Source organism: Glycine max, chromosome 8 (assembly GCF_000004515.6).
Source record: "Glycine max cultivar Williams 82 chromosome 8, Glycine_max_v4.0, whole genome shotgun sequence".
Taxonomy (NCBI): domain Eukaryota; kingdom Viridiplantae; phylum Streptophyta; class Magnoliopsida; order Fabales; family Fabaceae; genus Glycine; species Glycine max.
Genome location: NC_038244.2, coordinates 13,896,391 through 13,909,714, shown reverse-complemented (window position 1 = coordinate 13,909,714; position 13,324 = coordinate 13,896,391). Strand labels below are relative to the sequence as shown.

Here is a 13,324-nt window from a genome sequence, read left to right as displayed (position 1 = left end):
TGAAGATTATATCTGGCAATTAAATTAACTTTTCAATAACTTGGTTTAATTGGTGATTTTGTTGGATGTATTGTCTCTGGTAAATGTTACCTTATAATGGTAGGCCCAAATTTATTCGTCTCAATGACGTTAAGATCACATCTTTGATAGCTTATGGTATGTGGGTGTAGAATGTTGTTTCACTTGTGTGGATGGACATAACAATCTTTTTCTTTTTAGCGACTCTCCATTCTCTGATTTTGATGAATGTTGTTACCTGATTGATCGTATAGATTTTGGTGGTTGTTGGCAACGTGTGCTCACGCTGTTGACAGCTCTGAAGAAACTTCTTCATTCCATACTCTGTGGAGGCTTGCAGCTGATTTTACAGTCACAATGACTAAAAGTTATAGTCACAATTCACAAACAGCTTTCCTTCATAATATAATAAAGATTTAAATATTTTTAGTCCCTTAAACATGAATCATTTTCTTTAGTCCTTCAAATTTAAAATTATCTTTTTTAATCCCAAAAATTTGCAAAATACTCTTTTTAATCCTTCTCCAAAGTGAGCCAAATAAAAAAACAAGAGTTTTCCAATTTTTGACCCCCAGAAAATGATTTTCAATTTTATTCTCAAGCGTGATTGATGGTTAAGGAAATCACGTTCCCTCGTCTTATTATCACGATGAAACATAGTATGGCGTATAAAATTGTATTATCCTACTATTAATTTCTACTCACTGATGTGATGCTCTTAAAACCTCTCCTCGATTCTCTTTTGCAATCTAATTAAACACTTCAAAGTTGCAACTTTCAGCTGTTCAACTATAATAGCACAATGCACAAGAAATTGATTTCATGTTATAGTTTTATTTAAAATTTCATTTTACTCTGTTTAATGGAAGATGGCTTCTGGTTTCATTTCACTCAATTTTTTATCATTATAAAAGCTTAAACCTCTGCGTCAATTATCAAACCGCTATTGTTCAAAGGAAAGAAAATATAGTTGATTTTTATGGCTAACTTCAAGGTATCGTCTAGTACATGGAAGTAACCAATAAAGATCCCAAAATACATCCTCAGTAAGATCCTCAAAAAGAGCTGGTGCATGTTACTTCTATGTCGAGAAGAACTGATTATGTGGGAACAATTAACTTAGATAACCGAAAAGCAATACAAACATCTATACAATCTGCCGTACAACAAGCATTAAGATATTATAGTTAGTTCTCCAACATCCACAATAGTAAACTCTGCTTTCGTCCTTCGATGACACAACTTACTGTTCATTCCGAAGCAAAATCAAAAAAGGGCTCCAGCGTCTTCAATAAGCAACCTATCCACTTCCTAATGCTGCAAATAGTGAGCCTCCAGCTACAGGTGTTACTTCCTACTGCTACAATTATCTCTTCCTTAGCCTGCCACAATTATCAATTGTTAGCATGTAATAATTACTACAAAGGAACAAGTACATCGTACATATGGATGAAGTATGGTGTATATACCAGAATAAGATACAATCTTTCAGCAGTGCTACAATATTGTCCTTCGCATTCGAAGCTTCATGAAACTGAAAAACCGACAAAACACAAGGTAGTTTGTCAAATAACAGGCATTAAGAGAGTCGAGTACTAAAATCACACTTTGGCAGGGAGGGATGGGAATACAACTTCCGCTGTATAAATGCAGAGCGATGATTAAAGAAAAGAACATGCAAGGGAAATCTAGAGTATCCCTGTCCCAGGTTTAACTTCAATAATATATATATATATAGGCTTGATTGTGAATGAAAAAATATATCAAATTTACTTAAAGGAGGATCTTCTGGAATCCAACAAAAGTTCAAGGAATTATCATGGTAAGAGAGGCATTCTTGGCTGTACGTGTTAGATGTCAGAAAAAGTTGTCATAACCCAATGGATATTTTAATAGAGCAAATGTTGAATCCTTTTTGCCTTTTTATGGTGGCAGTGTGAGAGTTTAATTGTGAAATCAAAGATGTACAAACAGATATGTTCAGCCAATTAACAATGTTGTATGAAGGGGATACTGCATTAGAAATTATGATTTCTCATGTAACATAACACATCAAGCTGTCACCAGAAATTGATTTAAATTACGTAGATGTCAACAGAATAAAAATAAACTGACTCAACATTCCGTTATATGCTCCCAAAATCCCTAACTTATAAATAAAATAAGCTAATTAATGTCCAAAGTATATTTGCCAAGCAAATCATGTTTCAGTGGTCCAGATGATACCTTTTCAGTCTCTGCCGCTATCTTCATCACCGCCATCAGCATTAACATCAACGGTGAAACCATACTCCTGATCACAACCCAAGTATGAATCACACATGAAATAAAGCGAATAGGATTTCCTTCCAGCATCAGCAGGAGCATCAAATTCCAGTTTGGCTTTTAATTTCCGCTGCAGGGAAACCCGTTTAATGGCAAGCAACAGATTGGTTTTGGTATCACCAACAATGAGCCACCACCCTTCCTCCTTGGCTTTTGGATACCTGGGAGCGTCAACAGGTCCTACTTCTGTCCTTCCCTCAAAATCCCGCTCAAGAGTGACCAGCACAGTGACAACCTCCCCAGCCCGCACATTGTCACTGTCCAGCACCTCATATGACAAATCAATATTAGGGAATCGGTTACAAAATCGGGCAATATCCAACAACTGCAAATCTGACATGCCCAACAATTTTTGCCTCTCCTCATCCTCCATTTCTAATAAATCAAACACAGTTTCTATACTCTTCCCTGGGTTCTCCTGGCATTTCTTAGCCAGATCCTTTGTGAAATGAGGAAGTTGAAGCAGCATGGAGTCGCGTTCCCACATTCCCTGTGTCACCATTTGACTGACTTCCATAGCAAGTAAGGCCAGGCTCAGCCAACCGTTGCTCGATATCACATCTACCATTGCCTGAAGCAGTCTATTTGCAGAAAGAAGCACCTCCTTCTGGTCCAATGCAAGGTTCCCACCAACAAATTGCCTAGAGAAATGGGCCTGAAGCAAAGCATTAGCTTTAACATGCGGATCTGTAACCTTGGGGTTTTCAAAGGAAAACCTCTGGTGATTAATTAACTTACGAACAACCTCTTCCTCTCCAGGTCGTATTGGAAGCTGAGCATACTCTGAAGCTGAAGACAGAATCTCCAAAAGACCCTTCATTTTAGTTTTTGAAGTCACAGATGATGAAAACCTTTCAATTGTTGTGTAACTGATGTAATAATAGGATGCAATCATTCCAAGATTGAGAGGAGCAAGCTCCATATCATCCTCAATTGTAATGCACTTGCCCGCTTCTAAATCACTCAAAGTATTTTCCACCATCTCTGAGAGGTGATCAGAAAGATGTCTGTGACTAACTCCTTGCAAGTTGTAATAATTGGGATTCTGTGTGAGCCGCCTGTACATGAATGTCCACGTAAGATAATCTACAGCATCTTGCTTGTTCTCAATAATTCCAGCAACAATTTCAGCATTCAAGTTATCATGCAAGAAGTGGTGAAGATGGCTTTCAACCGGGAAAGCTTCATATAAAAACTTCTTGTAGTACTCCTTTCGAGGAGCATGGCACAAGATGACGCATTTTCCAGAATTGTCTACCAAAGGACGGCTGGCATGACCCATCATCTGCAGAAGATCAGTAACGGGGTAATCTGTCTGTGCATTCTCCCGCCCATCATAGTATTGTGTGCCCATCACAACTACCAAATGAGCCAATAAAGTCACTCCCCAACACATGGAACTGTTTAAAACACAGACTTGTATCCAGCCAGCTTCAAATAGCTGAGTCACAATGTCATGATCAAGACTGTTCAATCCCTCATGCAAGTATCCAACTCCTTCCCGTAAAGTAACTTTCAACATTTCGTCAGTAATCTTGTCAAGAAAAGGTTCAAGCTCTTCGGCTGACCGCAATAAAAATGGCTTCTCCCCACTGTCTGCACCTGAGTATGTAATCATATCCACAGCTGTAAGTCGGACATGCTTCCTTGTAGGTACAAATATGAGAGCAGGTTTTCCATTCTTGGCATGTTGAACAATTGCAGTGTAAGTTGGCTTGGTCATTGCCTGCATCCTTGCCTCAAAATTAGTAATATCTATGCCCTGAATGTGAATTTCCAAAGGCACAGGACGAACACCAGGGGGGAAATTGAAAAGGCCATGGGAGGTAGCTCCGATCCATTCTCCCAGATCTTTTGCATTCGCAAGTGAGGTAGACAAAGCCACAATACGACTCTTGTTCTCAACCTGACTGGCAATATATCTCATCCTGGAGACTACAACCTCTAAAATAGGACCTCCTTGACCTCCAATCAAGTGGAGCTCATCAATGATGAAAAGACTAACTTGTTGAACATGTTTCCTCTGTTTCCAGCGGCGAGATAAAGCATCCCATTTCTCAGGGGTACTAATAATAATCTGACCTTTCTCAAGCAGTTTCAAGTCGGTCGCAGTTTCTCCAGTCAATTCAACCACCCTCAATTTAAGACCACCTCCAAATTTCCTCTCCCAATCACGATACCGCTCCTTGGCAAGAGCTTCAACGGGTGCAACATAAACGACACGCATGACACTATCAGGCCCTTTTTGATGATTCCTCAAAATAGCAAACTCTGCACATATAGTCTTACCGCTCCCTGTTGGAGCAGCAACTAAGACATTGTCATCAGAATTATACAGAACTGTGAAGACTTGTGTCTGAACAGGATTAAAATGCTTAAAATCCTTATAAAGAGATTCATATGACGAATTTCGCAAGGCAGTCACAGGAAGTGGTTGCAGATCCAGTAGTTCAGTTGGTGGAGGGTACTTTTCAGGTAAGATTAAATGCCTGAAAGAAACGGGTAAAACAGTTTGTGATCCAAGCCATCTATCTGAAACAACACGGATAAAGTACTGAGGGGGAAGAGGCTCGTATATTGGCACTGTGAAGTTCAGTGTGTGGTCCTCATCAATATATTGCTTTTTCAGCATAAAATATTCATGGTGAAGAATATATTCTCCATCATTATCCTCAACAATCACCCAAAAAGGTTCAACATATCCATGAATTCTGTCATCCCATGCAAAGTCTGGAGTTATCGTCAGCTCCACCCTCAAAACTGTGCGAGTAATTGGCTGCACATGTGCAGCAAGGTTCAATTTAGGAAACTGGTGGATAAACTTATGAAGAGTCCTTCCCATCTTCGGTGCACGAATGAGTTCACCTATCTCTTGTGATGATAGGTCATAATACCTTTCCCAAGCCAAATCTTTCTTCTCCAACTTCGTTAATAAATCACTTGGAATTCCATTGAACTGACGAAGAGGTGTCTGGACACTCCACATCCTCTTGGTCCCCATTTTGCATAAGTTCAAAGCCTTCTCAGCCAACTGCGCCCAGCCACGTTTCAAGACAATCTCAAAAAGAGCTCGCAAAAGACGTCCAGCACTCTGAAAGAAAGAAAAAAAAATCAGTATCATTTCCAGAGTTAATCACTCAACAAAGGGAATAAATGAAGTCTAACCTGAGTTATAAAGACCATATCAGAGGTCAGCGAGAGTCCTTCAAGCTTTAATTGTGAAATGTAGGCTTGCAACAAAACATTGATCTTAGCACTAGGCTCTTCCAGACTTTCCTTGATGGGGATGGGAACACGATCCAAAAGCTTTGCTAGCTCCATCTTCTCATCTTGCCTTACTGTTACATACTTGAATTCTTCACTCAAAGAGAACAATCGACAAAGCTCTATGTCCCCCATTGTAGGCTTCAAATGCTCGTTATATGTGGATATGGATCCGTGTGTTATGTAGTAGTAGCTGGCAATACGACCCAAGTCAGTGACCTGAAAATATCCACTCTTCCTATCATACTTCACCAAATTATTTCTATCCAAGATGGTTGCAGCCGTATGAATCTGCAAAATTTCAGCAAGATATAAAGATCAAAATCAGCCAATAAATAAAAAAAGACAGGATGAACAGGCAAGAAAAAAATTCAATATTGAATATCATTTGAAATTCATTTAAGAAAAAATTTGAAGGAGAAAAATCAAACTACCAAAGAAGACCAAGAACCTATCTCTAACTAGAATGAGTAATTTTCACAGCCAATGAATATTTGGTTCCCTTCTCATGCAATTCTATGTAAATCATGTCAATGATAAGCACAAACATCTCTTAGACACCGGATAAAGATTGCCAAAAAAATAAAAAAAGGAAGAAAGACACCTAATAAACAAATCAAATAACTACAAACACATCTGCTTTAGTTCAAGTAATTATATAGTGATAAATTAGAGTGCTGAGATGCTTACTAAATCAGCCCTTCTCTCTTCCAATGTTATATCTCTTGTTAGGACATCAGGTGCTATACCATATAATGAAGGATTCCTCAACATACGGACATACAAGTAGGTGTATCCAATCCAATTACAGGCCTCCCTAGCGTTTTGTACAGTACCAAGAACAATTTCTGCATTCAGCTGATCAGCCAGCTTGGACACAAACTGACTTTCAATAGGAAGTTGTTGGTTCATAAGAGAGAGGTAATACTGCAACTCACTATGGCCAGTAACAATTATTCCCTCACCATATGAGTCATATTGGGGCCTTCCAGCACGACCAAGCATCTGCATCACATCAAGAGGACTTAATTCAGTCCAGGCCCCCTTTTCGGGATTATAAATCTGTGTCCCTTTAATTATAACTGTATGAGCAGGTAGATTCACACCCCAAGCAAGGGTCGCAGTAGAAACCAACACTTGCACATGTCCATCAGCAAAGAGATCCTCAACAAGCTGGCGATCTGTCCTGGTCATACCAGCATGATGAATAGCAAAACCATATGGCAGAAGATCTTTAAGATCATTGCTCTTGACAAGATCAGTATGAGTATGAAGAATCTCACGACTTGCACTGTCTTCTTTAAGAAATCTACCAAGAGTGTCATTTGCAAGTGCAGCATCTCTGATGGCTCTAGCAGTTTTGGCAGTTTCTTTCCTTGAATGTACAAAGATAAGAACCTGATGTTTTCCAGCCACGGCCATAACTTTCTCATAACAGATATCATTCATCAACTGGAACCTCTGAAGTGGCTTCTTCACTGTGATTCCAACATACTGTTGAGAAAGAGGAACAGGTCTATAACTATTATCAAAATAAAACAACCCCTTCTTCAGATCAACACGCAAAAACAATGCAACATCTTCATAATTAGGGAGAGTAGCAGACAATCCAACCAACCGAATATAGTCCTTTGTGGTTTCAATCTGCCTTACCGTTCTAGCAACAATACTTTCCAGAACAGGTCCTCTGTTATCATGAAGTAGATGAATCTCATCAATGATAAGAAGCTTTACAAGCTGTGTATAAGTGCGATCACCCGACTTTCGAGTGATAATATCCCACTTCTCAGGAGTTGTCACAATAATCTGAGTTTCTTCTATCTGTTGCCGGGTTAGTGACTGATCTCCACTGAGCTCCCTAACTTTAACATCATATTCCTGCAATCTATTGGACAAGTTCCCAACAACCTCAGCCACAAGAGCTTTCATAGGTGCAACATAAACAATTTTATAAGCACTATGGTCAATCGAACCATCTTCAGGATTCCTGTGCCGTGCAATTTGTTGAAGTATCGTCAGCACTGCAACATTAGTTTTTCCAGCCCCAGTTGGAGCACAGAGCAGAAGATTATCAGGCTTGAAAAGGGCAGTCTCATAAACCTTGCTCTGCACCCTATTTAACTGAGTCATTCCTTTGAAAGCTGGCTGTGCCCAATCAGGCATAGAAGATATCTTCACGAGCTTCTCATTAGGATCAAGCGGTTTAGCCTTCAAGGCAGGCACATGAATCTCTTCATAACCCTTGCTGAGATGCCTATAAGACCCATCAGGCAGGTCACACTTCTTTTTAGCCATGAAAAAACCACCTTGAGTGAAAGCAATGCTATCAAGATCAAGCATCTGGCGCTGACCCTTCAACCATCCACTCTCCCCATCTCTATCAGCAACCCCCCTCCTGCTCCTATCCCTACTTTCCTTATCTCCATCTCCACCAGTATCATCCTTCAACCTCCTAGCCTCTTCCCTAATACTCTTCTCCAAATTCTTCTGCCTCTCCTTTGCAGAAGCCCTTGTTGCGTGCAACTGCTCCAAAATTGGCTGCAACTCCGTCCCCTTCATCTCCTCCTCAATCTTCTCCCTCTCCTCCTGGTCCTGCGCCCTCGCCAACCGCGTGCACCACACAATCTTCAACCTATTCCGCAACAAAAACTTAATGAGGCTGAATTTATCAAACTCAAGGTGAAACAAAAGCTTGTTCTCCACCTCCCTATCATCCCCCTCAGCCAGAATCTTGAGCACCTCCTCCGCAAGCTTCTGGCAGTGCTGCGGATCAATCTGCTGCTCAAAAGCCTGAGAGATTTTCCTCTGAAGCCAGTAAGCATCAATATCCTGCACATTCAAACCCATCCCTTCATTACCCTCCTCCATATCCTCATCATCAATTCCACCCATCTGCATAGCCCCGGAACCATTTGGCTCCGCGACATCCTCATCATCTTCCTCCTCATCCTGCACAATATCCAAATCACTCTCCTCATCATCATCCTCATTCTCCTCAAACTCAACAGCAACACCAACATCATCATCAAGCCCCTCCTCACCATCCATCGCGGAACTCCCATTGGGAACATCCACAACCTCCTGAAAATCAGTAATTAATTTCCCAATGGACACAAGCTGGTCAAAAACATGGCCAGGTATAGGATTCAAAAGCTTCTCAATGTCTTTCTTCTTATCAGGGTTCTTAACCGTGTCATTTTTTAGCACGGCGAGGATCTCATCGGCGGCAGCGCTGACAATGCTGAGGGGCTGGCCGCCGAGCTGGTTCTGGATGACGCTGAGCATCGCCTCATAGGCGGCGCGGGTCTCTTTTGTCTTCGGCTGGTACACGCCGTCATCGGAGGTGGAGAGCACGCTATCGTGCTGGACTCGACGCCGCTTAGAGGGGACAGCGGTGGCATCATCAGCGGCAGCATCACGGTCTTTCTTCTTCTTCTTGTTCTTCGCCTTCTCGAGCTTTTCGTCGAGCTCCGGCGGCCGTCCACGGTAAGCGCGGTCACCGAAGCTCTTGGGATCGATTTTCCCCCACAGGGACTCGGGCTCGCCGGTGGGCTCATGCGTGTCGCGGGGTCGCGAGTCGGTGGTGAGGACCAGACTCGAATTCGCGCGGTACTCGTACTGCTTGAAACGAGCGTGCGCTTCAGCGCCTCCTCCTAGGTGCGCCATTTGCAAAACCCTAGAAAAACCTGCACGATGGGGAAAAGTGAAAGTGAATCCCTAAGTAGCGATTGAAAATGAAGAAGCGATGCGATATGAAATGTTTGAAGAGCTTGAAGAAGCAAATACTGCTATTGGTGTGAAACGTGGCTTTCGTTCACGACATTACTGCGACAACGTCTGTTTCTACGAAGAAGAAAAGTGGATCAAGGGTTTGGGGAGAACGGGAGAGTGGTAATGAAAAATGAGAATAAGGCGGTGGAGTTAATGGGCCTAAATGGACCCGATTGAAAACGAACGGGTTTGATTTGGGTTGTCTTGTAAGGCCTAGTTGCAGATGTGGAGTTGGATTTATGGAATTGCTGAGTGGCAATTGCTTCCTGCATCACCCAGAGGACAATAATGCCCTTCCTCAACATGTAACTCTAATGCGCACCTTGTTACTAAGCAAAGGTTGAAATCGCCATATACCTTATCTGAAATCATGTAATTTCCAGACCAATGAGATTTGGACATATCTTGAAAAGGTTTAAATATATATTTTTTCCTCTTATTCAGCAAATATTTCAGTCCTTATAAGATGTGATTATTTTATTTTTAAAGTATTTTAGATAATATTTTGAACAATGAAAAAAATACTTCAAATAATAAAAAATGTTATCTAAAATACCTCAAGGATAAAAAATAAAATAATCACACTTTGGACAGACTAAAACAAAAAAATTACAATAACAAAAATGAAAAAAATATTAAATTGTAGGGATAAAAAATGTATTTAAAACTTAACTTTTGAGAATGCTTATGATAAGATATGATCTTTCACTTAAGATTGTGAGATGTAATTTAAAATAAAAAAAATTACAAGAACAAAAATGAAAAAAAGATTAAATTGTAGAGACAAAAATGTATTTAAAATTTTTGAAAATGGTGTAAAAATATGATAAGATGTGACTTTTAACTTGAGATTGTGAGATGTGATTTAAAACAAACAAAATTACAAGAACAAAAATTATTAAATTACAGAGACAAAAAGTGTATTTAAAACTTTTGAGAATGGTGTAAAAATATGATAAGATGTGCCTTTTCACTTAAGATTGTGAGATGTGATTTAAAACAAAAAAAAAATACAAAAAAAAATGAAAAGAATATTAAATTGCAGAGACCAAAAATCTATTTAAATTTTTTAAAAATGATGTGAAAAATATTATAAGATGTGACTGTTTACTTAAGATTGTGAGATGTGATTTTTCAGTCTAGATTGTGAGATGTGACTTTTATGGTTAATGATTTCTTCTTAGTTATTTTTTCTTGCTGAAACATCACCATTTGTATCAATATTTTTTAGATTTGACTACTAGCGAATAAAAATTGTTCCTACAATCTTTAAGTTTGAGTATCAAATCAATTAAATTTGTTCCAACATTTTTTATGAAGAGACATTTTTAGAATCTAGCAATCAATCGTCACAACAATGACACAAGACAGACATTAAGTATTGTCACCATGTGTGACCCTCTAAGATGTTGGTCATAAATTGATGGACATTTTTATTTTGATTTATCACCAAATCGAAGGAAGGACTAAAGTATGTGTTAGATTAGAGTTGTACAAAAGCATCAAATGCCTTGTAGCGTAAAAACACGAAATGCAACCTACAAACCCTATATTATAGGCATGAAATGCAAATTAATGAAACCAAATAGTAAAAAATAGGATTGGAACAAAGATGAATAAGAAAAAATCCTATAATACTTAGATGAGAGAGTGAGAAAGACTAACCTCTGAGATACAGAGAAGCTATGTTTCATATAAAAAGTTAGAGTCCTTCAAGACAAAGATTGAGTGTTGTTGCAAGAGAGAAATCAAGTGTTGTTACTAGAGAGATCCGAGAGTGAAATGAAGGAGAAATCATCGTTGAGAAAAAGAAAAGTGAGAAACTGTTACAAGTGAGGAAGGAATGAGACAATGAGTAGATTGTATCCTAAGTTCACAAAAGAATTTCAAATTCATTAATTTTTAAAAGAATTTAAAATCCTATTATTTAAGATAATTAAAATACCTGAATAAAATATTGAAATTTTAATTTTTTTTTCAAATTTTTTATTCAAACACCTTATTTAACTAACAAATAATTAAAATCTTTTAAAAATTTAAATTATCTTATTAAATTTCTCATCCAAACTGACCAGTTTTAATCATAGAGAATGAAAATTCAATTCCTAATTGAAATAGAGCAAAGTGGACTTCATTCATTGTATTTTCTGAGTAGGACCAAATTCATGACCCAAGTTTCCACACGATACAGATTCGCACCTAACTCCAAGTGTGCAGTCTTTTCCAGGTGCCTAAATCTTAGGTACTAGGCGGTGCAGGACAAAAGAACTTAATTCAAATTCTTCTTCGTCGACCCAATAATATGGATACAGGATTTCTCAAAAGTTATTTTATTATTTGTTTTAAATTCTCAATATTTATAAGTTAATTTACTTTCAAACTAGTATAAGTGTTGCCAAATAAATAGATTTAAGAGGACGAAGTTTAAATTATTTTGTTTACCTACAAGACTTAAATTTAAAAAGCTTTTAAAAAAAAATTCCTTAATAATTCTTCTGATATTTAAACTACCTGCTGTGCATCTTATTCTGATACCAACTATTTGTGAAGAAGTCAACCCATTAAAATGCCTCATAGCTGCACCAAAAATGTTCTTCTTAATAATTAACACAATTAAAAGTAAAATAAATTAAAATATTGATCTCCCAATAATTTTAAATTTATAATTTTAATTTTTTTATTTTTAAATCAAAACTTTTAATCTTCTTATTCTAAACAAATAAATTATTTTAATTATTCCCTTAATTGATTTTGATGTGAGATATTGATACTTACAACTCATAATCTTTTATTCATAAATAAAGTAATAAACTACTAAGACATTTGTTTTGTTTAGTGAATCATATACATATTATTTTCTATATATCACTAGTCAAGAGTTATTATTTTTTTTTCAAATTATCAAAACTTACAAATTAAAGATATTTAATATATAATTTTTTTAATTTTATGTATATAATTAGAATAAAAATGATTTGTATATTAAAATCAATTTATAAACAAAAATATGTAAATAATTTACATGATAATTTATGAAATTTAATTATAAATTGGTAAATAAAAAAAATGCATAAGTTATTCAAAATAAAACATATAAAATTATATAAAGTAAAATTAAAAAGATTTATATATATATATATAATATTTTTTAATTATAAATTTTGATAATTTGAAGGAAACAAATTAATAACTCCTGACTAATGATATATAAAAAATAATATTAATTTAATTAATTAAACAAAACAAGTGTGTTAATAGTTTATTATTTTACTTATAATTAAAGAGTTGTGAGTTCAATTCCTATTAAGACATTTTTTATTTTTTGTTTTATTTAATCTTTTTTTAGGTAAGTATCATGTTAATAGCATGCATAGTTAAATGTTATGTGAGATTTGTTTGTCCAATAAAACTTGACACAAGTTGCATCCACCACATGTAATAACAACACAAATTGCTTCTTCCTGAGCTCCAGCAACCTCGAACTAGTTGTGTTCTCTGCATCCAAAGTGGCAATTTCCTTCTCAAACTCATAAATAACCTTAATTGTCTTGAACTTGGATAGTTGTAGGGTAGTCAACTTCCTGATAGCCTTACACTCCACCTTGTGCATTCTCTCAACCTTACTTGCTTCAAGTTGCTTCGTCAAATCCTTGAACGTGATGAACTTCTTTTGAAGATTATTCAAGGGAGGGTCACCCCTAGTGGTAGTGTGTGTGAGAACTCGTCAAACTCACTAAAAAAAGTTGGTGATATTGGCTCCAAACTCGTCGCCACCACCCTTTCCAACGACGACAACCCTTGACCTAATTCAAATCTAAAATGGTCAAATTCGAGCCTTTATGTCACCTTCACATTGCCTTCATCCAACTCCGACACCACCACCATTATCCAGACTCGAGGGTGACAATATCATTCTTGCAACTAGGCTCCTCTAACATTGGTTTAA

The 13,324-nt window shown here is 37.4% G+C and overlaps 1 protein-coding gene across 1 annotated transcript; it reads right to left on the bottom strand.

Moving 5' to 3' along the window:
• Positions 1-1,121: 1,121 nt before the first annotated feature.
• On the bottom strand, positions 1,122-9,548 carry LOC100816176 (DExH-box ATP-dependent RNA helicase DExH12). Its single transcript, XM_003531468.5, has 6 exons — positions 9,394-9,548; positions 6,298-9,293; positions 5,509-5,898; positions 2,245-5,434; positions 1,488-1,552; positions 1,122-1,400 (listed from the first exon to the last, which is right to left on the bottom strand). Exons 2-4 carry the CDS (start codon positions 9,271-9,273, stop codon positions 2,249-2,251), a joined length of 6,552 nt encoding a protein of 2,183 aa, XP_003531516.1. The 5' UTR covers positions 9,274-9,293; positions 9,394-9,548; the 3' UTR covers positions 1,122-1,400; positions 1,488-1,552; positions 2,245-2,248.
• Between the last annotated feature and the right edge of the window lie 3,776 nt (positions 9,549-13,324).

Bases quoted from the DNA above. Each gene is read 5' to 3' on its own strand.
- LOC100816176 (XM_003531468.5), bottom strand. From the start codon at position 9,273: ATGGCGCACCTAGGAGGAGGCGCTGAAGCGCACGCTCGTTTCAAGCAG. The intron at 5,899-6,297 runs GTAAGCATCTCA...GAAATTTTGCAG, and splicing joins AAGAGAGAAGGGCTGATTTA to ATTCATACGGCTGCAACCAT. The intron at 5,435-5,508 runs GTTAGACTTCAT...TCTTTCTTTCAG, and splicing joins ATATGGTCTTTATAACTCAG to AGTGCTGGACGTCTTTTGCG.